The 27,275-nt window shown below is 38.4% G+C and overlaps 1 protein-coding gene across 5 annotated transcripts in view; it reads right to left on the bottom strand.

Annotated features, from left to right (window-relative positions):
• The window catches only part of LOC140727677 (protein maelstrom homolog), a 124,476-nt gene that overhangs the window by 15,968 nt on the left and 81,233 nt on the right, over positions 1-27,275 (bottom strand). For 3 of the 5 annotated variants that reach the window (XM_073045320.1, XM_073045319.1, XM_073045317.1), the window contains exons 2-7: positions 24,237-24,335; positions 18,554-18,629; positions 17,259-17,414; positions 8,372-8,413; positions 6,849-6,979; positions 5,595-5,649 (exon numbers count right to left, since the gene is read on the bottom strand). In XM_073045320.1, coding sequence (XP_072901421.1) covers positions 5,595-5,649; positions 6,849-6,979; positions 8,372-8,413; positions 17,259-17,414; positions 18,554-18,629; positions 24,237-24,335 — 559 coding nt within the window. The remainder of the gene's footprint in view (positions 1-5,594; positions 5,650-6,848; positions 6,980-8,371; positions 8,414-17,258; positions 17,415-18,553; positions 18,630-24,236; positions 24,336-27,275) is intronic. The other 2 variants (XM_073045318.1, XM_073045321.1) reach the window with 2 other exon arrangements.

Below are 27,275 nucleotides of genomic sequence, written 5' to 3'. Positions count from 1 at the left end.
GTAGAAGCCATCCTCTTTTCATCTTCAGCTTTTTTTTTTACAGACGGTGTGATTTTTGCTTCCAGAATTTGCTGGTACTTAATTGAATTCATTCTTCCCTCTACCAGTGAAATGTTCCCCATGCCACTGCCCAACACAAGCCCAAAGCATGATCGATCCACCCTTGTGCTTAACAGATGGAGAGGTGTTCTTTTCATGAAATTCTGCACCCTTTTTTCTCCAAACATACCTTCGCTCATTGTGGCCAAAAAAAGTTCTATTTTAACTTCATCAGTCCACAGTACTTGTTTCCAAAATGCATCAGTCTTGTTTAGATGTTCCTTTGCAAACTTCTGATGATGAACTTTGTGGTGAAGACGCAGAAAAGGTTTTCTTCTGATGACTCTTCCATGAAAGTCATATTTGTGCAGGTGTTGCTGCAGAGTAGAACAGTGCACCACCACTCCAGTCTGCTAAATCTTCCTTAAGGTCTTTTGCAGTCAAACAGGGGTTTTGATTTGCCTTTCTAGCAATCCTATGAGCAGTTCTCTTGGAAAGTTTTCCGAGACCTCAACTTGATCTCCACCGTTCCTGTTAACTGCCATTTCTTAATTACATTACGAACTGAGGAAACAGCTACCTGAAAATGCTTTGCTGTCTTCTTATAGCCTTCTCCTGCTTTGTGGGCATCATTTATTGTAATTTTCAGAGTGCTAGGCAGCTGTTTAGAGGAACCCATGGCTGCTGATTGTTGGGACAAGGTTTGAGGAATCAGGGTATTTATAAAGCTTTGAAATTTGCATCACCTAGCCTTTCCTAACGATGACTGTAAACAAGTCATAGTCCTAACAAGCTAATTAAGGTCTGAGACCTTGGTAAAAGTTATCTGAGAGCTCAAATCTCTTGAGGTGCCCAAACTTTTGCATGGTGCTCTTCTCCTTTTTTTTCCACCCTAAAATTGCACAGAACAAAAATAACACACTATCTTGTTTAAAATGTTGAAAAAATGTTTCATCTTTAACTTTATGACTTTTGGAGATCAGTTCATCTTCTACTCACAATAACAGAAATTTTGAGCAGGGGTGCCCAAACTTTTACATGCCACTGTATATATTACCATATACAACTCTGAAATTCAGTGTCTTGTGGTCATACTCAATAAATCCATTGAATAATAACCATAATAGAATCAATGAAAGACTGCACTGACTTGGGTGTTCAACCAGAGTGCAAGACAACAAACTGTGCAAATACAAATAAAATGAAATAATATATAAGCAATAAATATCAAAAACAGTGCTTGAAACTGAGTCCATAGGTTGTGGGACCATTTCAATGATGGGGCAAGTGAAGTAGAGTTGCTTGATGGTTGAGAATTAATAACTGTTCCTGAACCTGGTGGTGTGAGTTCTGAGGCTCCTGTATCTTCTTCCTGATGGTGGCAGTGAGAAGAGAGCATACCCAGGGTGGTAGGGTTCCCAAATGATGGATGCTGCTTGTCTGCAACAGTGTTTTGTGTATGTTACATACCCCGTAACTGGGTCACTTACCAGCAAAGATAGAGAGGTCCGTTGAAGTCTGGTGGTACTATTTTTAACAGTATTTATTGGTAAAAATACACAAAAATAAAATCAATGCAAACATACAGATAATATACGTCGTCAATACTAAATCTAAAAGCGCGGGTATAATAATAATCAATAAGAAATAGCTCTATCGTTGTCTAGGGGATAATGTATTGTCCGATGGAAATATAAAAGTCACTCAAGTTCATTCAGGCTGCAGCTTTTGGTTGGAGAGAGAGACGGAGTTTAGAACTTGCCCGTTTTCCTTTTGATGTCGATCCTTCGAAATGTCGTCGGTGTCCTTTTCCTTTTAGCTAAGCCGTCTTCCGTGGTCAGTCCCACCAATTCCAAGGTAAATGGAAAAGGACGCACGTGGGCTTTCCACCGGCTGTCGCTTTTACGCTGTCACGGGAGTTCTAGTTGTTCTCCTGGTGCGTCTGAAAGGGGTTGTTCCCCAGACCCTCTTTTATCCTTACTCACAGGGTCTCAGATGTCAATCAGGTTGGGGAGGATGCCATCCCCCCAACCAGCCCACGTTGCTCATTCCTTGAGGACGTCGATGAATAGCACAGTGCTCAATACACAATTCTGTCTCCAAAAGACAATGGCCGTTTCCTGTGGCTTTGTATCGTTGAGGGGCCAGGACATTCCAAACCCCCTGTGGATTCTGCGTCTCTCTCTCTCATTTCCTGGGTCTCCTGACCTGAATTAATAGCGAACTTGCGATTCTCAAAAAGGAGGGGGCTACTTTATACCCTTCGGCCCCTCAGAGTTGGGGCACAGGCGTAACATGTAGATGTGCTCAATGTTGGGGAGGAGGGTTTTACCCAAGGTGTTTCCATACCAGACTGTGATGCAGCCAGTCAATATACTCTCCATTACACATCTACATAGAACCCTACAGCACAGTACAGGCCCTTCAACCCTCCATGTTGTGCCGACCCATATAATCCTTTTAAAAAAAAGTACTAAACCCACACTACCCCATAACCCTCCATTTTTCTTTCATCCATGTGTCTGTCCAAGAGGCTCTTAAATACCCCTAATGTTTTAGCCTCCACCACCAGCCCTGGCAAGTCATTCCAGGCACTCACTACCCTCTGTGTAAAAAACTGACCCCTGATGTCTCCCCTAAACTTCCCTCCCTTAATTTTGTACCTATGCCCTCTGGTGTTTGCTATTGGTGCCCTGGGAAACAGGTACTGACTATCCACCCTATCTATGCCTCTCATAATTTCGTAGACCTCTATCAAGTCCCCTCTCATTCTTTTACACTCCAAAGAGAAAAGTCTCAACTCTGCCAACCTAGCTTCATAAGACTTGTTCTCCAAACCTGGCAACATCCTGGTAAATCTCCTCTACACCCTCTCCACAGCTTCCATATCCTTCCTATAATGAGGTGACCAGAATTGAACACAATACTCTAAGTGCGGTCTCACCAGAGATTTGTAGAGTTGCAACATGACCTCTCTACTCTTGAACTCAATCCCACTGTTAATGAAGCCCAGCATCCCATAGGCCTTCTTAACTACCCCATCAACCTGTGCAGCGACTTTGAGGGATGTATGGATTTGAACCCCAAGATCCCTTTGTTCATCCACACTCTTAAGTAACTGACCATTAATCCTATACCCAGTCTTCTGGTTTGTCCTTCCAAAATGCATCACCTCACACTTGTCCAGATTGAACTCCATCTGCTATTTTTCTGCCTAACCCAACTCTGCAGCATGTCTATATCCTCTTGTAACCTTTGACAACCTACAGCTCCATCCACAACTCCTCCAATCTTCGTGTCATCCACAAACTTACTCACCCATCCTTCCACCTCTACATCCAGGTCATTTATAAAAATCACAAATAGCAGGGGTCCCAGGACAGATCCCTGTGGCACTCCACTAGTCACTGACTTCCAGGCAGAATACTTTCCTTCCACAACTACCATCTGTTTTCTTCCTTTAAGCCAATATTTTATCCAAACAGCCAAGGTTCCACTTATCCCATGCCTAATGACTTTCTGGATGAGTCTCTCATGAGGGACCTGGTCAAATGCTTTGCTAAAGTCCATGTAGACCAGGGGTGTCAAACTCATTTTAGGTCACGGGCCGGATTGAGCAAAATGCAGCTTCATGCGGGCCAGATCAGTCGGACGCGTGTGAACGCAGCTTTCGTTGCCTCCGTTTTTTCAGCCTGCTCTCATGTGTCTCAGTCTCTGCTATAACTACAAAGTGTTTCACTTTACAAATTCCGTTTCTTATGAAGAAGACTGCCGCGCAAGACTGCCGAATAAACACTAAAAACCCTGAAAACCTGGTACCTGAATAAACTCAGCATTAGCCATATCATACGCCATAGGAGCTTTGATTACTGGGGCCAGCTTTAATAGTAATTAGATATTATCTCGCGGGCCAAAGATAATTCCACCGCGGGCCGGATTTGGCCCGCGGGCCTTGAGTTTGACATATATGATGTAGACCATATCCACTGCCCTACCCTCATCAATTTCTTTTGTTACCTCTTCAAAAAACTCAATCAGGCTCGTGAGATCTTCCCTTCACAAAGCCATGTTGACTATCCATGAGTAGAAGTTTGTTAAAGTTTCAGATTTCATGCCAAATCTTCGAAACTCCTAAGGAAGTAGAGGTGCTGCCATGTTTCCTTCATAAATTCACTTATGTGCCAGGCAAACAAAAAGTCCTTTGAAATGATAACACTGAGGAATTTAAAGTTGAATACACTCTCCACATCTGATCCTCCAATGAGGACTGCTCATGGATGTCTGGTTTCTTTCTAACTGAAGTTCATAATCACTTTCTTGGTCTTGCTGACATTGAGTAAGAGTTTGTTGTTATGACAACACTCAGCCAGATTTTCAATCTCTCTCCTATATACTGACTCATCACCACCTTTGATTCGGCCTACAACAGTGATGTCATCAGCAAATTTGAATATGGCACATTAAATCATTCATCAGATCTCTCAAAATGTTTTCATATTTTGTACACTGCTATCCTTGCCATAACTGTCATAATTCAAAGACTGTCATATTTTTGAAATACTAGCAATAAGCAATTTGGAGCATCCTTGGATCTTACATGAATTAAAGTTCAGAAATGGATCTGCACATACTGATGTCATTTGTCAAGTCTACTGCAAATAACAAAGCACACCAAAAAAAAGTTACTTGCAATGACACAAACTGCAGCATAATACGATCCGTGCATCAGCTTGTTAAAAGAATATATTCTAAGTACCTAAATGCATAGGAATGGAGAGAGACCCTCTGCTGGTCAGGGTCAACCATGAATGTTGCATCCTAGCCATCGACATTCAGTCGATATGCAAGCCAGACCAGTATGATATGGAGAGCAAGCTGTTGTCCATGCATCAGGCTCCCCCCTCATCATAGCTTATGAATCCAAAGAAATGGCAGAGATCAACACAGTTTGGCACCAGCAGCATCAGAGGAATTGCCAGACAGTGCTGAACTCAAAATTGGACTGCTTTAGGGATTTCAGCTCCAATTTGGGGTTTATTCCCAAAGCCATCCCCATGAGTGGGGATAGCCTCAAGGCAACGGAGGTTTGAGATCAGAGTTTTCCTTCTGTTAGATAAGCCGCCAATCACAGCTGATAAGCCCCATCTGCCAGTAACCTGCCTTTGCCCCTTCTCCTGTCAGTAGAAACAGTTCCACTGGGCTTAGTAGCTAAACCACATGTGAAGGCCAAGAGGTGGACTTGGTTGCCAGCGGATATTTGAGATGCATACCATTGAGACCACTAGGTAGTGGTAGCTTATTCCAATTAGTGTCACCCCACCCCCGCCCAATCTGCAAAATAACTGGAATTCAGTAATATTTATCCCTTTTGTACAATGAAATAGTTTAGAGTCTAATTTAAATATTGCCTTAATATCCAACTCACAGGTAATAAATGCAAATTTATATCAATTTTATTGTAATAGCTTTCAAACAAAATTTAAATTAAGTTAAAATTATAAATCTAGTACCACTGATCCTTGCAAATCAAGAAAATACAAGTATAAATTAAGTACCTGATTTGCGGGCTAACCAGTTCAGGCACCAATTTACTCTGAAGCATTCAGCCAACTAGAATATGAAATAGATCACTTTCAGTTTTGAAGAGCTGTACTTTGAACATGCACAGGTATACTCAGATAAGAAAAAAATCTAAAACATCCAGATCAATAGAAAGTACAGAAACAAAAAGGAATAAACTGAACAGCAATTATATTTTCAATTAGTACTAAGAGTGTGACAACTAGTCTACTGAAAATTGAAAAGTAAAATTAAAGAATCAGATGAAAAGTAAAACATTTAATCAGGCAAATTTAATCAGTTATTCAACAATAAACTGCTTAGACTAACTCTTTGTTAATGATATTTCTTTGGTAAAAATAACTTCAATGGGAAAAAATTTACATATATGCAGCATGCCATAAACAATTCCTAAACTGTTTGCATACAAATGAAATACACTAAAATATGCAGTAAATAATTGTACGATACAAACTTCATCTTCACTGTCTAAATACCACCTTAGCGATGAGTGTAGTGCTGCTGACTGGTATTTGTTGATACCAGCCTTTTGGGATTAAGGAAACTAAGCCTCAAGATAGATATGCTACATCATTTTCACCACAGCATTGACAAACTGAGAAGCATTTGAAATGGAATGAGTGCTCAAAATTGTCACATCAATGCTCTGTATCTTAAAGAACCTTAGATGCGTGCAGTGTTTAGTAATAACTATATGAGATAAAGGCTAAATTCCACTTTTTAAAAATCATTTAAAAAATCCTTCTGAATTTCTTGAATTTCTTCACTCTAGTTGTCAAAGAAAAAATGTCAAGTAATCTTATCCAGAAGTGTTTCAAATGTAAATATTCCAGGGAGATGCAGCATGACCAAAGATGATAAATTAGCCTGTGCTTTGCATCATTAACAGACTAGTGTACGGTTTTTGCAGTGTGCAGAATATTAAACAGGAGAATAATCTGACCAATCTATTTGAATACTCTGAGTAATTGCTTAGCAACTGTTATCTTCCAGGATGCTGTTAATTTAAAAGCAAACTTTTCATGTAATAATATACAAATACACAAAATTGCAATTAATACTTTATCTTTGAATAAGGATTACTTAAACACATTGGCAATGAGATTTATTAATGCCAATCAAATTTTTCCTTTACAAAGCTGAATTATAACTGTCTCCTCATTCCATATGACAAAGTTTCTTAAATATATCTATGGAATTTCTTCATTCAGGATTATAATCAACTTTACCTTACTGTAAACCGGGATGAAACCATTGCTTCTTACTGGTTTCAGAAAAGCAAGGAACTGTTGAAATATCTCACAATAATTGGACCTGGCGATTTCAAAGTTTGAAAGTGGAATTTTATGAGTACTGTCACCTAGCAAAGGAAAATATTTTTAAATTACATCAACTTAATGTAAACAAAATCAGATTGTTAATATCAACAGTGACAAAGGTTCACTCTATGAATTTTTAATTGTTACATAGTCCGTGCTGTGGAAAAGTCAAAGGCACATATACAGAGCTAGGGAGCCCAAGTCATTTGTGTAGTACTGTAGTTGTCAATATGGAGTGGAGAGCAAGTTTGTAAATCTGGCGAGAGCAAAGGATGTTGGGAATGGCTAGCACAGAGTACTGCACAAGAGGTGTGGGACAGGTGGCAGAGAAGGACGAGGGGCAGGGATGGGGGGGGAGGGGGGAGGGTTGCATGGATACAGACATACCCAGCCCTGAGACACCAGGCAAGGTAATTTAATCCAAACAATTGGTTTATTGATCATTACAATGTCTCTTTAATGCTTCCCACTCTCTGCCCTCTCCTTTATCCTTTTCCAAACCATGACTCTTCTCTCCCTGTCCACTTCACACACTCAGTCCACAATAGAGACCTGTATCAGAATTAGGTTTATCATCACTCACATATGTACAATGCCATACATAAAATTACTACAGTACCTCATAGTAGTCTAAGGCATTTTAGTTATATTTGTGCCTAAGACTTTTGCATAGTACTGTAATGAACTAAATACTCAAATAATACTTAATATGAATATATTCAACTATTTTCTTGCATTTAAGTAGAAAAAAATGATCTTTTGGAGACTGTTTACATTGAAAAGCCAATCATTTTAATGGCAGTCCCATCTCTAAAGTGGACAAAGAGGTAGAAAAACACCCAAGCACTTGCAAGCTTTGAAAAAGATACCAAGTAGTCAGAAAATATTCTATCTGTTTTATACAAGGCATATTAACCCCATATCACTGAAAAAATAGTTAAAAGGAATAGAAGAGAAGAACCAAAAAGGATAATGCTGGAAATCTGATATAAGATCAGGACACACTCAGACTGGGCAGCACTTGTAATCACTGCCAAATATATCATATTGCAAAGTAGTCAATTCATTATCACTCAGGAGACTTTAAGCCTTCAATAGATTTCATTAGTAGAGAATACATCAACATTTCTCTGGCCAGAATGAAGTTATGTACTCAGCAATATGAAATTAACACGTTCTTCCATTAAATGCATTTTATTTCTTTCCTGTGCTGTTCTGCTTCTCCAGAAAAACCAATATAATAAATTAAATGGTAAAGTGCTACTCTAAAAATAGAGCAAAAGTGAAATCTACTGGCAGCATTGCACATCCACAAACCATCAAACAAATTTCCTTTATCTATCAGAACTTTGGTAGTATTTGCCCCATTGCAATTTTCCACAGATGTTTACATAAATGGTAATTATTTCAAGTAAGAATATTCAATTACATACTTGAAAGCTGGCAATGGTATCGAAAACCATATGGGATCATGCCTAGGTCATGAAGAAGGGAGAGAAATATAAAAATAAACATTACTTATAAGTATACACATCACTTTTGCAAAATGTTAAGACTAGAGATAGCGACATAAAGGTGTCAATTTAAAATTTTCTTCTGCTATTAATAGGTTCTTTCATTTAATTATGCTTTTAAAATATAAATAAATGCAAGAGTAACAGAAAATCAAGAAAATACAATGAAATGGCTGGTTCTAATTTTCATTTTAAAATACTTTTTGAAGTATTATTTTAAAACAACATTAAAGTATATAAAAGTAAAATCAGCATTTTCCCATGAATTGAAGGATTTTAAAAATCGGAAGATTTATACAGTGTACCAAATCTACTTACACAAACAAGCAGAAAAAACTTAAAATGAAAGCAAAATCTTTAGCCTAGTAAAAAGTAATAAGTTAAATCAAATGTAGCAGTACCAGATAATGCAAGTAAGCTCAGATACTCCTATACTCAAGTAAAGAACAATGTGCAGACGAATGGCAGTCACATTATACATTGCAAGCACATTTTCAATTGCAGTAACTTCAGCTACACTGTGATTTTTATTCCAACCATTCAGGGAAAATGTTCTCCAGCCACCATACTTAATAATAACAATCATTTTTAGTGAAGAAACTCCCCATATCTCACCATCAAGTAACTTCTGAAATAATTCAAAATGTAAAAGACAGATTCTAGCTGTTAAGTGCATTTTGGTAAATTGAACCACTTTCAAAATATATCTTGATATCCAAGATGAGCTTGGCTTTTACTTGCATTGCACAAAATTCAGATTCCATTTTAAAACAGCATATTTATCAGAAAAAAGTTGATATTGATCCTACTCACTTAACTGCTACATTCAATTAAGTTGTTTGTTCAATGTCCTAAGTATCTGACAAAATGTGCAAACTCCAAGAACATTCATGATGCAAACCCATTTCCGATTATCAGCTCAAAACTGAGTTAGAAATTATCTACAGACATTTCCCCTCTAGGCACATTAAGACCACTAGACATAGGAGCTGAATTAAACCATTGAGCCCATCGAGTCTGCTTTGCCATTTTATCATTGCTGATTTATTTCTCTCTCAAGCCCATCCTCCCGCTTTCTCCCCATAAACTTTAACGCCCTGACTAATCAGGAGTCTTTCAACCTCAGTCATAAATACACCTGATGACTTGACCTCCACAGATGCAAATCACAGAGATTCACCACTCTCTAGCTAAAGAAATTCCTCCTCATCTCCATTCTAAAAGGACATTCCTCTATTCTAAGGTTGTGCCCTCTGGTGCTAGACTCCCCCTCTACAGAAAACATCCTCTCCACATCCTTTCAAAATTTGATAGGTTTCAATCAGATCTCTCATTCTTCTAAATTCCATAAATACAGGCCCAGGGCCATGAAATGTTCCTCATATCTGGAATAATTTTCATGAACTTCCTTCTTACACTCTCCAATGTTAGTACATCCCTTCTTAGTTAAGTGGCTCAAAACTGCTCACAATACTCCAAATGAAGCCTCACCAGTGCCTTATAAAGCCTCAACATTACATGCTTGTTTTTATATTCTAGTCCTCTCAATGTTTTTCCTTCCTTACCACCAACTCAATCTGTGAGTTAACCTTTATGGAATTTTGTAGGAGAACTCCCAAGTCCCTTTGCACCTCAGATTTTTGAATTTTTCACCGTTTAGAAAACAGCCTGCTTTTATTACTTCCACAAAATTGCATGACCATACACTTCCCAACAATGTGTTCTATTTGCCACTTCTTTGCTTATTTTTCTATTCTCAATCCTTCTGTACCTCCCTACTTCCTCAACACTACCTGCCCTCCAGTTATCTTCATATCATCCACAAATTTGGCCACAAAGCCATCAATTCCACCATCCACATCATTAACAGACAATGTAAAAAGAAGGGACCATAACATCAATCACTGAACACTACTAGTCAGCGGCAGCCAATCTGAAAAAGGCTCCCTTTATTCCCACTCTTTACCTCCTGGCAATCAGCCAGTGTTTGATCCATGCTAATGTCGTTGCTGTAATATCATGGACTCTTATCTGTTATGCCCGCAGCCCCCTCCTTTGTGAGAATTGCAAGAGCACTCTTGGGTTGGGTCAGGGGACCCAGGAAATGAGGGAGAGACGTGCAAATTGCCTGGTTCCCCGGCGATGTAAAGTCACGAGACATTGGCCATTGTCTCTTGGAGACACGTTTGTGGATTGCGATGCTATGCTATGTGACAGCCCTCGGGCAAAGTGGGCTGGGTAAAGGGGAGAGATTGCATCATCCCCCAACCTGATTGACATCTACAACCCTGCAAGTCAGGATAAAAGAGGGGCTGTAGGGACAGCCCCCTCAGACGCACCAGAAGAAACGCTAGCGATCCCGTAATAGCGGGAAGCCATTTGAAGGAAGCCACGTGCGTTCGGTTCCCTTGCCTGGGAACCGGTGGCTGGTACCACGGAAAACGATTTTTGAACTAACAACGGGGAACCAACTCCCCCGACTCAACGGATTGGCCTCATCAAAAGACCCGGGCAAGTTTAAGACTGTCTCTTTCTACAACCAAAAAAGCTGCATCTTGAATGACAATTGACTTTTATTTTTCCATCGGACAATACAGTATCCCCTAGACAAACGATAGAGCTATTTCTTATTGATGATTATTACTATACCCGTGCTTTTAGATTGAGTATTGACGACGTATATTATCTGAATGTTTGTATTAATCTTATTTTTGTGCCCCTTTATAAATAAAGACTTTAAAAAATAGTACCATCAGACTTCAACGGACCTCTCTATCTTTGCTGGTAAGTGACCCAGTTACGGGGTACATAACATATCTTACTAAGCAACCTCAAAGTCAGCACCTTGTCAAAAGGCCTTCTGAAGAGTACACATATCCACTCACTCTCCTTTGTCTATCCTGCTTGCTGTTTCCTCAAAGAATTCCAGAAGATTTACCAGGAAAGATTTTCCCTCAAGGAAAACATGCTGACTTTGGCCTATTTTATCATGTGCCTCCAAGTATCCAAAAACTTCATCCCTGACAATCAACTCCAGCATCTCCCCAACCACTGAGATCAGGCTAACAGACCTATATTTTCCTTTCATCTGACTTCCTCCCTTCTTGAAGAATGGAATGATAATAGCAATTTTCCAGTCATCCAGACCCATAGATTTTAATGATTCTTGAAAGATCATTACTAATGTCTCCACAATCTCTTCAGCTACCTCCTTCAGAACTCTGGGGTATAGTCCACCTGGTCCAGCTAACTTATCTACCTTCAGACCTTTTAGTTTCCCAAGCATCTTTTCCCTAGTAACTGGAACTACACTTACTTCTGCCACTTGACACTCTCAAACTTCCAGCATACTACTAGTGTCTGCCACAGTGAAGATTGATGCAAAATACTTATTCGGTTTCGTCCACCATTTCCTTGTCCCTCATTACTAACTCTCCAGCGTCATCTTCCACCTGTGACTTCCCTTGTCTGCTATGATTATGTCATCCTTCCTTCAGGATACTACTACTTCTTTGGGATGTATCTACACTGCGCCTTCCGAATTGCTCCAAAAAAACTCCACCATTGCTGCTCTGCCCTTAGCCCTGCTAGTATCTGCCTCCAAACATCTTTTGCCAGCTTCTCTAATTCCCTCCATGGGAATACTGACACACTTGACTTTAGCTTCTCCCCCTCAAATTGCAAGGTGAAATCTATCATCTTGTGCTTGAGCCAACTCGGAGAAAGGCCATTTTAGATTGGGTGCTGTGCAATAACCCAGATCTTACTGGGAAGTTTAACATAAAGGAACCCTAAGGAGGCAGTGATCATATGATTGAATTCATAGTGCAATTTGAGAGCAAGAAGCACAAGTCACATTTATCAGTATCATAATGGAATAAAGGGAATTACAAAGGCATGGGAGAGGAGCTTGCCCATGTGGTTTGGAGGAGGATACTGGCAAAAATTATAGCAGAGCAGAGATGGCTGAAGTTTCTGGAAACAGTTCACAAAGCACATGATAGGTATGACCCACAGAGGAAGAAGTTCTCAAATGGCAGGGGTAAGTAAATGTAGCTGACAAACTAAGTTAAGGACTGCATAAAAACCAACGGCACATAAGGTAGCAAAAGTGAGTGGGAAGTTGGATGATTGGGAAGCTTTCAATTCCAACAAAAGGCAACTTAAAAAGCTGTAAGAAGGGAAAAGATTGAATACGAGGACAGTCTTGCCAATAATATAAAGCAGGTGGGAGTTGATATTGGACCACTGGAAAATGATGCTGGTGAGGTAGTAATGAGGGCAAATTAACAGAGTTATTTGCATCGGTCTTCACTGTGGAAGACACTAGGAGTGTGCCAGTGGTCCATGAGTGTCAGGAAGCAGGAGTGAGTGCCAGACTACAAAGGAAAAAAACTTCAGGCACTAAAAGGTCTTAAGGTGGATAAGTCACCTGGTCCAGATGGACTACATCCCAGAGTACTGAGGTTGTTGAAGAGATACTGAATGCATTGGTCATGATCTTTCAAGAATCACTTGATTCTGGCATGGTCCCAGAGGACTGGAAGATTGCAAATATTACTCCACTCTTTAAGAAGGGAGGAAGGCAAAAGAAAGGAAATTATAGGTTGGGCAAGTGTTGGAGTCTATTATTAAGGATGAGGTTTCGATGTACTTGGAGATTAATGATAAAATAAGTCAAAATCAACACAGTTTCTGTAAAGGGAAATCTTGCCTGGCAAGTCTGTTAGAGTTCTTTGAGGAAGTAATAAGCAGGGTGGACAAAGGAAAGGCAGTGGATGCCATTTACTTGGATTTGCAAAAGGCATTTGATAAGGTGCCACACGTGAGACTGCTTAACAAGATAATATCCTATGGTGTGCATGGATAGCAGAATGGCAGGAAGCAGCAAGTAGGAATAAGAGGAGTCTTTTCTAGTTGGAGGCTGGTGACTAGTGGTATTCCTCAGGGGTCAGTATTGGGACTTTTCACATTGTTTGTTAATGATTTAGAAAATGGAATTGATAGCTTTGTGGCAAAGTTTGCGGCTGACAAAGATAGGTGGAGAGGTAGGTAGTGCTGAGGAAGCAATTTGATTGCAGCAGGACTTAGACAAATTGGAAGAATAGGTAAAGAAGTGGCAGATGGAATACAGTGTTGGGGGGAAATGTATGATAATATGTTTTGGTAAAAGGAACAATAGTGCCGTCTATTATCTAAATAGGGAAAAGGTTCAAACATCAGAGGTACAAAGAGACTTAGGAGTTCTCGTGTAAGACTCACAGAAGGTTAATTTACAGGTTGTGTCTGTGGGAAAGAAGGCAAATACAATGTTGGCATTTATTTCAAGGGGAACAGTATATAAAAGCAAGGAAATAATACTGAGCCTTTATAAGACACTAGTCAGGTTGCACTTGAGTACTGCAAGCAGTTTTGGGCTCCATATCTCAGAAAGGATGCGTTGTCATTGGAGAGAATCCAGAGGAGATTCACGAGGATGATTCTGGGACTGAAAGGGTTAACATATGATTCAGAATCAGGTTTATTATCACCCGGCATGAGATTTGCTAACTTAGCAGCAGTTCAGTGCAATACATAATCTAGCAGAGAGAAGAAAAAATAAATAAACAAGTAAATCAATTACTTATATTGAATAGATAACAAAGTGCAAAAACAGAAATATTGTATATTAAAAAAAGTGAGGTAGTGTCCAAAGCTTCAATATCCACTTAGGAATCGGATGGCAGAGGGGAAGAAGCTGTTCCTGAATTGCTGAGTGTGTGCCTTCAGGCTTCTGTATCTCCTACCTGATGGTAACAGTGAGAAAAGGGCATGCCCTGGGTGCTGGACGTCCTTTAGTAATGGATGCTGCCTTCCTGAGACACCGTTCCCTGACGATGTCCTGGGTACTTTGTAGGCTAGTGTCCAAGATGGAGCTGACTAAATTTACAACTTTCTGCAGCTCCTTTCAGTCCCGTGCAGAAGCCCCTCCATACCAGTCAGTGATGCAGCCTGTCAGAATGCTCCCCACAGTACAACTGTAGACATTTTTGAGTGTTTGGCAGCTCTGGCCTGTACTCAGAATGCATGGGGATCTCATTGAAACCTATTGAATGTTAAAAGGACTAGATAGGGTGGATGTGGAGAGGGTGTTTTCTATGGGTGGGGGTATACAAAACTAGAGGGCACAGCCTCAAAACTGAGAGGCAACCCTTTAGGACAGAGGTAAGGCGGAATTTTTTTTAGCCACAGATTAGTAAATCAGGCTGTGGTGGAGGCCAAGTCCGTGTGTATATTTAAGCAGGAAGTTGATCGTTTCCTGATCAGTTAGAGCATCAAAGGATATGGCGAGAAGGCAGGTGTATGGTGTTAAGTGAATTCTGGAATATGCCAAGATTGAATGGTAAAGCAGACTCACTGGGCTTAATGGCCTAATCCTGCTCCAATGTCTTATGGTCCTATATTATTATCACTGTCTCCTAAGAATTCCTTTGCCTCAAGCTCCCTAATCAAATCCAGTTCATTATACAACACCCTAACCAAAAAAACTGACCCTCTAGTGGGCTCAACCATAAGCTGCTCTAAAAAGCCATCTTGTGGGCATTCCAGAAATTCTTTCTCTTGGGATCCAAAATCAGCACCAACCTAATTTTCCCAAACTACTAATTTTCCCTGTTCCACTTACTCAGTCACACATTCATCTGCCAAATAATTCTATTCTTGCCCTCACTGGCATGTGGTACAGGCAGCAATCCAGAGATTACTACCCTGGAGATCCTGCCTTTCAGCTGTCTCTCTACCTCCCTAAATTCTCTCTTTAGGACCTTCTCCCTTTTCTTACCTATGTCAGTGGTGCCAAGATTTCTGGATGCTCACCTCTCTCCTTTAGAATGTTATGTTAGTTAATGTTTTGTCTCAATCTTTTCACCTCATTTTATGTATGTGAAGACAAAGTATATCTCTTCAATGTTATGATGTAAAAACTTAGAACAACAGAATTCAAGCAGAGATCTTTTTCTCCCTACCACCTCAGAAAACTTCCCTTCAACAATACACCGATTCCTGAGTTATCCATGGATCCCATTCCTTGAGGACAGACGTAAACTGAATTTTCCCCAAGTCAGAATTGAATAATTTCCTCCAAAAATGTGATGGGAGATCTTGAGCCTTGTCATCTCTTGGGGACTAATTTGCAAAAAGCAGACTAGGGAAGGTCAAAGTAAGTGATAGGACCTGTTACCAGCAACTAAGCTGTGACACAGTTGGTGAATGCTGCTCAGGAAGAGTGACCGGGAGGGGGGGGGGGGGGGGGGGGGAGGAGGAGAGCCAATTTGCTAATCAGAAAGAAAATTTAAAGTCAAAAAGTCAGATAACTAAGGTACAGATACAGGTACTTGGACTGATCTAGTCTATGCCAACCTGCTCTTCTGCTTAGTTCTATCTACCTACACTCAGTCTATAGCCCTCTCACCTACATATCTATTAAAACTTCAAATATTACAATTGAGCCTGTATCTACTACTTCCACAAACAGCTCATTTCACACTCACACCACCCTGAGTGAAGAAGCTCCCCCTCAGATTCCTTTTCCTACCACATGCCTCAATGCCCTACCATTCACTGTGTAAATCTATTAGTGGTTTAACAGAAGCATTCTAAAGGGAGATAGTTCAGGCTTCATACCACTTCATCTTATTTGAATGAGGAGTTTGGAGAAGGCTTTAGGTGTTTTTAAGGGTGAGCAATACATCGTTGCAAAATACTGCACTTTCCTCAGTCATTTTCTTGGCAAACCTCCCCTATTTCCAATACTTGACAGAAAACTGTTGGGGAAAACACTGAGCAAAGTCTCATGGACCCTGTCTGCATCTTACACTTGCCTCCGGTCGAATACCTGCAGCCACAGAACTTCCAGTGTTCTCCTGGTCTCTCTGCCATACTCTTAAAAGAGGTGAATTAGTCCACGAGCGGCAATTAGACCAAAGGTGATGGAAATTGAGGTGTTCAAGAACCATCTATTAACTGATCCTACCCCCACTAATTTAGAAAGAGTTGAAAAATAGTTTAAAAATTAACAAAATGTAAGAAGAAGATTAAATTGCCTATGTCTCTTAAATGTTTTTATTTTTTGAAAATTTAAGTAAAAGTAAACCTGTATTTTACTTATCACATAGGTTGGCATACTAGCAGCTCCAATCAGTTAAAGACTGCCCTAAACCCAAGGGGCCAGATACAAAACAAATCCAACTCTTCAGTTCAATACTTCATGGAACCAACTCAAATCTGACCACTGTTGCTTTCCATATTTAGTATTGCTTTGTTCAAGCGCAGAACTCCAAAACTACACTATCAGGCACTTGGCAGCTATTCAGCAATTAACTACATAACTATCAAATGGCCGTCAGGATAATCAAGCCCAAGGTATATCAGTGATCCATTTTGGTTCTAGAAACTCACTGTCTACCTTTATTAAATAATAGCACAACTGTAGAAAATGGTGGAAATATTCAGTAGTTCAAAAAGCACCCTTGGATAGAAAATAAAGAATTTAAATTTCAGGTTGATGTCCTTTCATCATTAAGGTTTTTTGAGCCTGTTTTGCTGAAATGTTAATTCTATTTGCCTTTATTGTTGCTGCCTGAACTTTCTAACATCTTCTGCTCCTATTTTAGAAATCCAGTAACCCCCCCCCCCACGCAGTCTTATTCTCTCGATGACCACTTTAATAAAGATATCTATAATAAATATTGTTTTTCCATTCCAAACTGTTCCAGAGAACAAGACTCTCAATCTATTAGTGTGAAAACTAAAATGCACTATTGTTCACCTGGATCAATGAAGCAATGAAATTCATCTATTATGCCTTTCTTCAATGAATATTTAACACAAGCCATTTCACAAGGCAGGAAACGTTGTTCACAGTTTGAAGGAAGATCTGCCAAACTAAGGAAGCTGATAAAATGGAAAACTTCATCACAAACCTCTGAAGAGAGAAAAAAACCATGAGCTAGCATGAAAAATTGCTAGTCAGCACATGAACTATTAGTCACTTTGATAAGAATATGAAGAACGTTTGAGTATAAAGAATGTTTAAAATCTAGAATTGCTAAATTATCCATCTTTAATAATGCCATCTGTATGTTAATTTAATCAAGCACCACCAAATTCAAACATACCAGCTTTCAGAGTATGAAGTCATTTATTTATTTTTAAAACTCAAATTTTATTCAAAATAACTATTTTAGAAATTCACTTCATAACTTCACCTTTTAAAAATTGTTTTTATCTTGGAAAACATTTGCCTTTAGAATTAAGCATAGTAAATTAGACTAAGTTTAAATCTGATTTTTATTAGAACTCTAAAATGTAAGCTGTTACAGCTGGCTGAGAACAAATCTATGTAACCAGAAAAACTAAATCCATTTTGTTTTCCTTTTGTTATTCTTTCTTTGTTTTTCAATATTTTTATTAATTTTCACATATAATAGAGTATATAATATATATTATGAATCAAAAATAGAATATTACTGAATACATTATATTTAATTTTTTCCCCCCCATCTTTCTTTCTTTACCAAACAGCTTTGATCTTGGTAGTGGGTTTAGATTCTTTTTTATAATAAGATTATGACAATTCAAATTACAATTTAATTTATGTGTTTGATTATGAATAAAGTCATTAAAAACCACAAAATCTGACAAGGAATTTCTGCAGCTTTAATGATTCTTTTAAAATTTAAAATGATTAGACTCTTGACTTGGGAGTAAATGCTGGCATCCTATTTACCATTTATTATTATTTCATGCCATTTAGATTCAAGATTGTTTATGATTGCCTATTTCCCCATAGAAATAATTTCCTAAAAGCTTTCCAAATCTCCTTCCTTGCCTCAACACCTGAAATTAAGAATAAGAGTAAAGTCTGTTTCACTTCATGGAATATGATACACAGTCTTCAACTATTCAACAAGAGTTCAGCATGATAATCCATGAAATGTCAGACAGTAACTTCTACTTCTGGGTGAAACCCCAGTATTATAATATTATCAAAAAGGAAATATATTTGGGCAATATGACTGTAATGCTACTGCAGAAGCTTTAGATATAGTAAACATTAAATACCTTTATCACTAAAACAGATCATGGGAGGACTGTTCATTTCTCTTGTTGCTGCAAGGTGCATAGGGTTCTGCAACTGCTAGAGAATATAACAAGTTAGGTGAGAATTGTCAAAGAAATTGAATAAATCAATGACTATATTCACAGTTTAAGTAGGTATTATCATACTTAGCACAGTAGATTTAGGAATTTCCTCAATCTAAAAAAGGCATTTAAGATTCTTAACAAAGGCAAAAATTAATGCTCTAAGCATAAGGGGGAGAAATAACCCAGAGAGTCACATATCTGGACAGGCAGCAAGGTTCTAAGGTTTATTTTTAATGCAAAACAGATCGAACATTGGGGTTTAAAGAAACACATTCAGCAAATGTTGGATACTTTGTCACTGAAGATATACAGGCAGATATAGAATAGGTTCATTATTTCTTGAAATAGGAATTTTAAGACCTATACCTATTGGTGGCAGTATATGAAATTCACATTATCATCACACATTGCACAAGTAACTGGCTAAGCCTTGTTTCTCACCTACCCTAAAAATACATCTTGATCACATATTCCAAATGGAAAAGGTGCAAAGTTTGTGCATCCAAAGCCAATCCAGAATCAATATTTTAGTGACAAGGTCTTTTCTTTAAAAACTTCATATTTTTTAACTTTATCAAACAAACACATAGCTACAAACAAGCATTGGCTATCAGTCCACAATTCACTGTACCTAAATTAACAATACCAGGGGTGGAAGAGAGTAGGAGCAAGAGAAAGAAGAAATAAAAAGCACATACCTACAATTACATACATACACACACAAACATACACATGATCTACATACTTTACATCACCCCTCAATGTAAATTTACATCAATTTTAAATAAAATCACAGTCCTCAATCAATTCAAGTCCCACATTTTGCCCGGCCCCTATATGGGCCTTTCACTGTGCCAGGTATACTCTAACAGAGTTCCACCTTTCCAAGTAGGAGTCAATTTTCAGTTGTAAACTTGCAGTGATATTTTCCATACAATTCGCTTCTTTCAGTCACTGTATCCATTGTTTCAAAGTGGGTGGGTGAGATACAAGCCAGTTAACAGTTATCATTTTATGGGCAATCAGAATCAAAACTCTTAACATATATATATATATAGTTTATTCTTCTCTATTGCAGATTGTGGGAAGTTGCCTAAAATTTAATGACTAGGTTCAAAGGGTATACTTATGTCTAAAATCTGTATTATTTCCTCAGTGACCTTGTACCTTAATTTGGAGCAGTCCCAGAATTTATGTGCAAAATCTCCCACTAGGCCACATCCTCTCTAGCAAAGTCTGCTGTTTTTTTCCTATGTATAATATTACTAACTGGGTTTTAAAGTACCTCATCCTTATTTTCCAAGCAAATTCCCTATTCAAGCATTTATGCCATGACTCCCAAGACTTCTTCCACTCTTCCTCTTCTATTATGGTGTTTGCCTCCAATTCCCACTTATATTTAACATCTAACATGTTATCCATTGTATCCAAGTGTATTTTTTTTATATAGACAAGATATAATTTTCTGGGATTGCATCCTACCCATGATGATCTCTATCCAAAATTTTCCCAAGTTATTTGGCTGTATTTAAGATTGTTCCATTCTTTGTGTGATGTAAGGTAATGTCTAATTTGGAGGAATCTATAAAAGTCATTTGATACAAGGTCAAATTCAGTTTGGAGTTGGAAGATTTAAGCACCTCACCATCAAACATTTGGTCCACAAGAACCAGGCCTTCTTGCGCCCACCTGTTAAAACCAGAACCCAGTCTTTTTTTTTTTTAAAAACTTTTTTTTATTGTGTTTTCAAATAGTTACAGAATAAAAGTGTGTGAAAAAGAAAATATGTGTTACCCATCCCCCCTCCCCTTAACCCCTCAATAAAATCTAAAATGAATACAATTCTGGTTGCTCTTGATATAGTCCTTGGAAGATCTAAATTTTTTTCCTAATTCTATCCCATACTTTCAATGTATAGTTAACCCATTCATTCTGAGTCGTAACATTCTTCCACACGTTTGGATTTAAAAAGGGAAGAGCTGCTAAAGATAAAGTCTTAAGGGCTCACATCACCATTCCAGGGAGAAACAAATGCCAGTTAAGACCTTCAATTTCGAGCTGTGAAATTATCTGCTGTATTTCCATAAATTGAAAAGGCAGAGAAATGATAATATATTTGATATTATATTAGAAATATAATATATATTTCACTCTTTTAAGTTCTAAGGGGTACAAATCAAAACAGCCTAGCCTATCCTTTCCTAATAGAATACGTCTCACTCAGGAAATAACCTAGTGAATCTTCTTGAAACCATTTAATCTGCACATGCATTAAGAAACAAGAGCTGAAAAAAATTGTGGTAATTTATTCACTCTCTTCACTATCCCTCCCAAAGGAATGTTGCATGCCCCCATCAACCCTTACAACCCTTGATGATTCATAGAAAGCATCCTATCTGGTTTGGTATGGCAACTGCTGTAGGTGAGCACAAGAAACTTCAAGAGTTGTGGGACACAGCTCAGCACATCACAAGACCAGCTTCCTTTCCATGGATTCTTGCTGCCTCAGTATATATCAAAGACCCCACCCTCTTCTTCCCTCTCCTAACAAGCTAAAACTACAAATGCTTAAAATTATGTAACATCAGGCTCAAGGACAGCTTCTACCATGTTATTTTAAGATATTGAATGATTCCCTAATCTGATAGACTAAAGGACTCTTGATCTCACAATATATGTCATTATAACTTGCACCTATTTTCTACCTGCAGTGCATTTCTCTATTTTTTTCCAGCAAGACTGTTAGAATTCTGATGTTCTCTGGTACTTTAATGAGCTGTGAAGTTTCAGATAGGTCCACTATCTCCACAGCTACTTTCTTTACAACCCCTGGATGCACGCAAATAGGTCCCAATGACTTGTCCACCTTCAGTCCCACATGTTGCTCTAATAGTTGTGACTGGGCTTTTATAGGGTCCTCCACACCATTTGAAATTAGCCCATCTGCTATCTTTGGAATATCTGCAGTGTCCTTCATGATGAAGAAAATATAAAATACTGACTTCACATATCTGCAACTTAGTTCCTGTGATTAATTCACCAGCCCTGTTCTCTAGCTGTCCCACATTTATTTATCCATAGAAACTCCTAATTTTGATATAATTATGATTAGCAGTAGTCACTTCCTGCAGCTGCCTGTAAGGAGTTTATATGTTTGCCCCGTGACTCCGGGTGCTGTAGTTCCCTCCCACAGTCCAAAGATGTACCAGTTGGTAGGTTAATTAGTCATTGTAAATTGTCTCATAACTAGGGTAGCATTAAATTGGGGGTTTGCTGGGTGGCGTGGCTTGAAGGCCCTAATCCGCACTGTGTATCAATAAATAAAAAGATTGATCACTTTTTACCACAAATCTTACTAGATTTTAATTTTCTAGCCGAAGTCCTTGAATCAGAAGCTATCAAATATCCATTGTTCTACATTTTCAACCTGCTCTTTTGTGACTTGTTGTAAGTTAATTGTTTTATTTCATTAGTTTTTTTGCAGCATTCTTGAAAGTCTTCTTTAAAATATTAATTAAAACCTCTGATTTAATTGCGAGGCATAGTGCCAGTTTTGTTTGATGTCACCATGATATCCCATGGGATGTTTTACTACATAAGTGTGAATATAAATCCTTAAAATATTTTTATTTTTATTTGTATCATTGAAGCTTCTATTGGAAGTGAAAATATTGCAAGAGTAATTTTAATTACAGTTGAATTTAAAGTTCTGATATGATGTTTCGTATTCTTGTAAGTTGTTTACTTTCCTTTGAGGAAAAATTGATTATTCTGCTTCTGATGAGAAGGAAGGCAACAGGAATAGTTTTTAAGCCTCAGAGTTGCACCTCTTTTCACAGGGCGAGGCATTAATGGGAAATATCCTGGACAGATATGAAGGAAAATGCAATTGGTATGGGAGATTTTAATCTACATATTGATTAAACAAAGCAACTGAAAGGGTATTGTAGAAAGAATACTTGTGGGGTGCACCAGGGACTGCTTCTTAGAGCAGTTTCTTACAGAAATAAACTTAATTTTGATCATGAATAGTGAGGGAGGATTAATAAGGGTTTTTGTGGTTAAAGATCCTGTGGGCATTAGTGAGTGCAATATGATAGAATTCCAGATGCAATTTGATGATGAACACCATTATCTCGACTTGAAAAAGGGCAGTTATAATGCTATTAACGGACTTGTCTAAGGTGCACTGGGAATATTAGCTAAGAGACAAGTCAGTAGTTGAACTGTCACATATATTCAAACAGCTGACCCATAGTGTTCAGCAGGTATTTATCCCAGTGAGTAATGTAGTATGGAAACAGGCCTTTTGGCCAACCAAGTTTCCTACCTGAGTTGGTCCTTTTTGACTCTATTTTGCCCATATTCCTTGAAACCTTTCCTCTCCACGTACTTGTCCGAATATTTTTTTTTAATGTTCAAACTGTACCAACTTCTACCACTTCATTTTTTAGCTCGATCTATCATCCTCCGTATGGTGAAAATGTTGCCTCTTAAATTTTTCCTCTGTCACCTTAAACCTATGCCTTTAAGTTTTAGACTCCTTACACTGGTAAAAAGACTGCAGCCATTTACCTTAACCTATCAACACACACAAAATGCTGGAGGAATTCAGCAGGCCAGGCAACATCTATGGAAAAGAGTAAGCAGTAGACGTTTTGGGGCGAGATTCTTCATTAGGACATTGTGTGTGTTGCTTGGATTTCCAACATCTGCAGAATTTCTCTTGTTTGTATCTCAATCTAGCTCCTATTTCAGAAACAAATCTGACAAAGGGGGTTAAGGATTATGTTAAATTTGAAAAATAAAGCTGATGGTAGGTCAAAGGAGCATGATTTATGGAGCCAACAGTGAAAGTCAAAAAAGCCCAAAAGGGAGAAGTTTGAATTTTGAGAGAAAACTTGTACATAATATAGAAACATAGAAAACCTACAGCACAATACAGGCCCTTTGGCTCACAAAGTTGTGCCGAACATGTTCCTACCTCAGAAATTACTAGGCTTACCTATAGCCGTCTATTTTACTAAGCTCCATGTACCTATCTAAAGTGATGTGCTAACCACTACACCACCATGCTGCTTTTGAATACAAAGACGAACTCAAGATTAATTTAATGTCAGGTCAAGCTGGGATAATAGGTGGGAGATGATGAAACTAATCCCTGCAGGCAGTGGATGGCAGGAATAGGGGGAGGGGGAGTTATAAGGAGAGGATGAGTAAGGGTTGCAGATACTTTGCCCAATTGATCATTTTTTCCTTGAGTGAACAGATTTTGCATCTGCAATATAATCAGCTATGCCTTCTGGATAATAAATGACACAAATATGCAGTAATCTTGTCTTTACTAAATGCCCAGAAAAAGCATAATTTCAGGCATATTGCAATGACAAATTGGAAAGCCAAGTTAATTTGCCCCTCCATAATACTGAACCATCTTCAATGTCAGAATTAAAATCAGACAAGGCCAAACTATAGCTGCTAGATACTCAACATAGTACTTTCCATTTCATTTGGTTTAGCATTCTACTAGATAGGATCAGAAGCATTACACTCTGAGAGGACAAGTACACTCTTCAATGGAAAATGAAAACACACTGACCTGTTCATTTTTTTCAGATTTGTTCACTGTCTTTTCTTTCTCAGCTTTCCATTGATGTGCCATCTGTACATACTTCTCCTTCTCCGATTCATTCAGTGACTTTAATAAAGATTGCAGAGATTGTAACCATCCACACTTTTATATTCTATATTTAAAATATTGATAAAGTATCTAATTGAGCTTATCTGCTTTAAAAAAGCTTACTATAAGCTTGAATTTTTATGACTGTGAAACTAGAATTTTGTTTCTCATCTGCAAGTCAAAAGGGTGGAGTAACTCTGATTACTGGGATCTAAAATATTTTAAATTAGCATGTGTGATGTACACACTGCCTTCAGATCAACAGGACTTAATGGGGTGTGTAGATCCTGGGGGAGTTTTAGATGACTCAGGATAATAAAAGAGAAGATCCACTCTAAGTTTTACAGAATGATATGCATTTTCAAAGATTGTACTATTATATTTTACTTTAAATTTCAGTAATTACATTTGTTTTCAGGTGTTCATTCATGATGGAACATTAGACATATCAATACATTTAAAATTGCAATCGCTTATCACACCGAACATTTTAAAAAAAATTCCAGACAAAACAAAAATATGATCCTGCACAGTAAGAAAAATGTGAAATCCAATGAAATACAAATAGCTAAGGCAGGGAATAGATCATTGATCTTTGAAGCAGTGCTTTTATTGCAAGCAGTCAATAACTTTGAAACAGTTGCTCAGTTTGCTCAATTGTTGGTTCCTCAAGAACTTGTAGTACCTGGGCAGGAATTAACACATCTAGCCAACACAGCCTGCAGTTGAACCTAACCTAGGTCTAACTTCCTATACTTGTCATATCTATACTACCCTTTGGCCTAACAGTCACGTATGTACACATAACAATTGACCTGTTTCAATGGTAAACACTACAGTCTTCCACAAGCACAAATAATTAAATGACAAGTTCTCCTAGAGACATCTGGTTATATATTCTCTTGAACTAGCAGGGCATGGGCAAGGTTTAATGCTCAATCTGATTGGTCAGATCTGAATTGCTCTAGTTGTGCACAAGGTATTTGTTCTTAGAGCTGCAAAGGAGGAAGAGTGCAAGATCAGAGAAGTATTCAATAAAAATGACTACCCTGTGCACATAATCAAGAAAGGAATGGAGGGGACATCACGTGATGACGTAGGATTGAGACGCAGGGACCCAGCTCTCCCGTAAAAAGTTAATAAATTAATGTTTAAATGAAGAAAAGTTAGTTAATACTTTCTAAAAGTTACTTATAAACGACTCCGGACTGTGTCAAGCTATGCCTCAAGGAAGGAAGATGAAGAAAACTAATACCGGGAAGACTACGCAAGTTGGAACAAGAACAAGGCCCACGTCTACCGAGGAACCGCGGTCTCAGGTACATTATATCACCGGCGATACGGAACAGGAGATTGTGGCAACTTCACGTGTGTAATCATGGTGGTTGCCATGACCCGTACAGTAGAGGGGGGTAACGTTGTGTCTTTTTTCCACAACATTAGTAGGGGGGTTTTTTTTTTCCTTTATATTTTAATTTTTTTCTATCTTTTTGCCTAGATGATTGGTGGGGACACATATAGCAACATGGAGATTTTTATAAAGATTTCCCAGGATACCATGAAAGTGGAAAGATTAGGTATTATTATAGATTGGAGTAATATAATAAAAAAATGACTAATCTACTAAATTTTTTAAGTTTTAATGTTAATGGGCTTAATGGGCCAGTAAAAAGAAAAAGAATTTTAACATATATTAAAAAAATGAGAACTCCGTGGAGCATGTGGGGATCTTCCAACATCCAGGCATTCCTTTTTTTTTCTTTCTTATTTTTTTAATAGGGATGTTAGGGGGGAGGGGTTAAGGGGAGGGGGGCTGGGTAACACTTTTTTTTCATGCACATTTATTCTGTAACTATTTGAAAACAATAAAAAAAAGTTTTAAAAAAAAGAAAGGAATGGAGTGCAACACAACACCATGAAGACAACTTCCTGATAAAACAGTTATTTTGTTATACAGTGCCAGCTTAACTGAAAAGCTAAGATGAATTTGCCCAAAATATGCCATTAAAAATTTTAATAGTAAAAAGGACACAATTAGAAAAATGCCAAGCAAAGTGGCACCTAGAAAACCTAAAGAACTGTGCCAGGGAGTTGTGTCCTCCATACCTCTATCACCATGCCAAAAAGTATATATTGGTCACTGAAGACCAGGAGTGCCTTAAAAACGCAAGTGCAGAATGAAGTGGAATCGCTGAACACTGCTTATTATGCTCACATAGACCAAGGTTTGATGAGGCCAACATCCTTGGCAAGGAAGGGAATGCCTACAAGAGAAAGATTAGGGAATCACTAGAAAGCAGAAGTACCTAAATGTAAGTTCTAAGAATGTAGAGATTGCTCCAGTCTAGAACCACACATTGCTAAAGCCAGATTGGCCTAAAAATAATGACCAATCAGGATAGAACATTAAACCCCATCCATGCCCTGCTCATCCAGAGGGTATATAAGGAGGTGACAATAGGTGCAGAAGTAGACCATTCGGCCCTTTGAGCCTGCACCGCCATTTTGAGATCATGGCTGATCAACCACGATCAATACCCGGTTCCTGCCTTGTCCCATATCCCTTGATTCCCCTATCCATAAGATACCTATCTAGCTCCTTCTTGAAAGCATCCAGAGAATTGGCCTCCACTACCTTCTGAGGCAGTGCATTCCAGACCCCCACAACTCTCTGGGAGAAGAAGTTTTTCCTTAACTCTGTCCTAAATGACCTACCCCTTATTCTCAAACCATGCCCTCTGGTACTGGACTCTCCCAGCATCTGGAACATATTTCCTGCCTCTATCTTGTCCAATCCCTTAATAATCTTATATGTTTCAATCAGATCCCCTCTCAATCTCCTTAATTCCAGCATGTACAAGCCCAGTCTCTCTAACCTCTCTGCGTAAGACAGTCCAGACATCCCAGGTGTCTCTAGGGGAACTTATCATTTGACTAACGTGTGCCTGAAGATGATGG

This window comes from Hemitrygon akajei, chromosome 5, assembly GCF_048418815.1.
Source record: "Hemitrygon akajei chromosome 5, sHemAka1.3, whole genome shotgun sequence".
Classification (NCBI taxonomy): domain Eukaryota; kingdom Metazoa; phylum Chordata; class Chondrichthyes; order Myliobatiformes; family Dasyatidae; genus Hemitrygon; species Hemitrygon akajei.
Note: the sequence above shows the minus strand (reverse complement) of the source record. Positions and strands in the feature narration are given on the sequence as shown.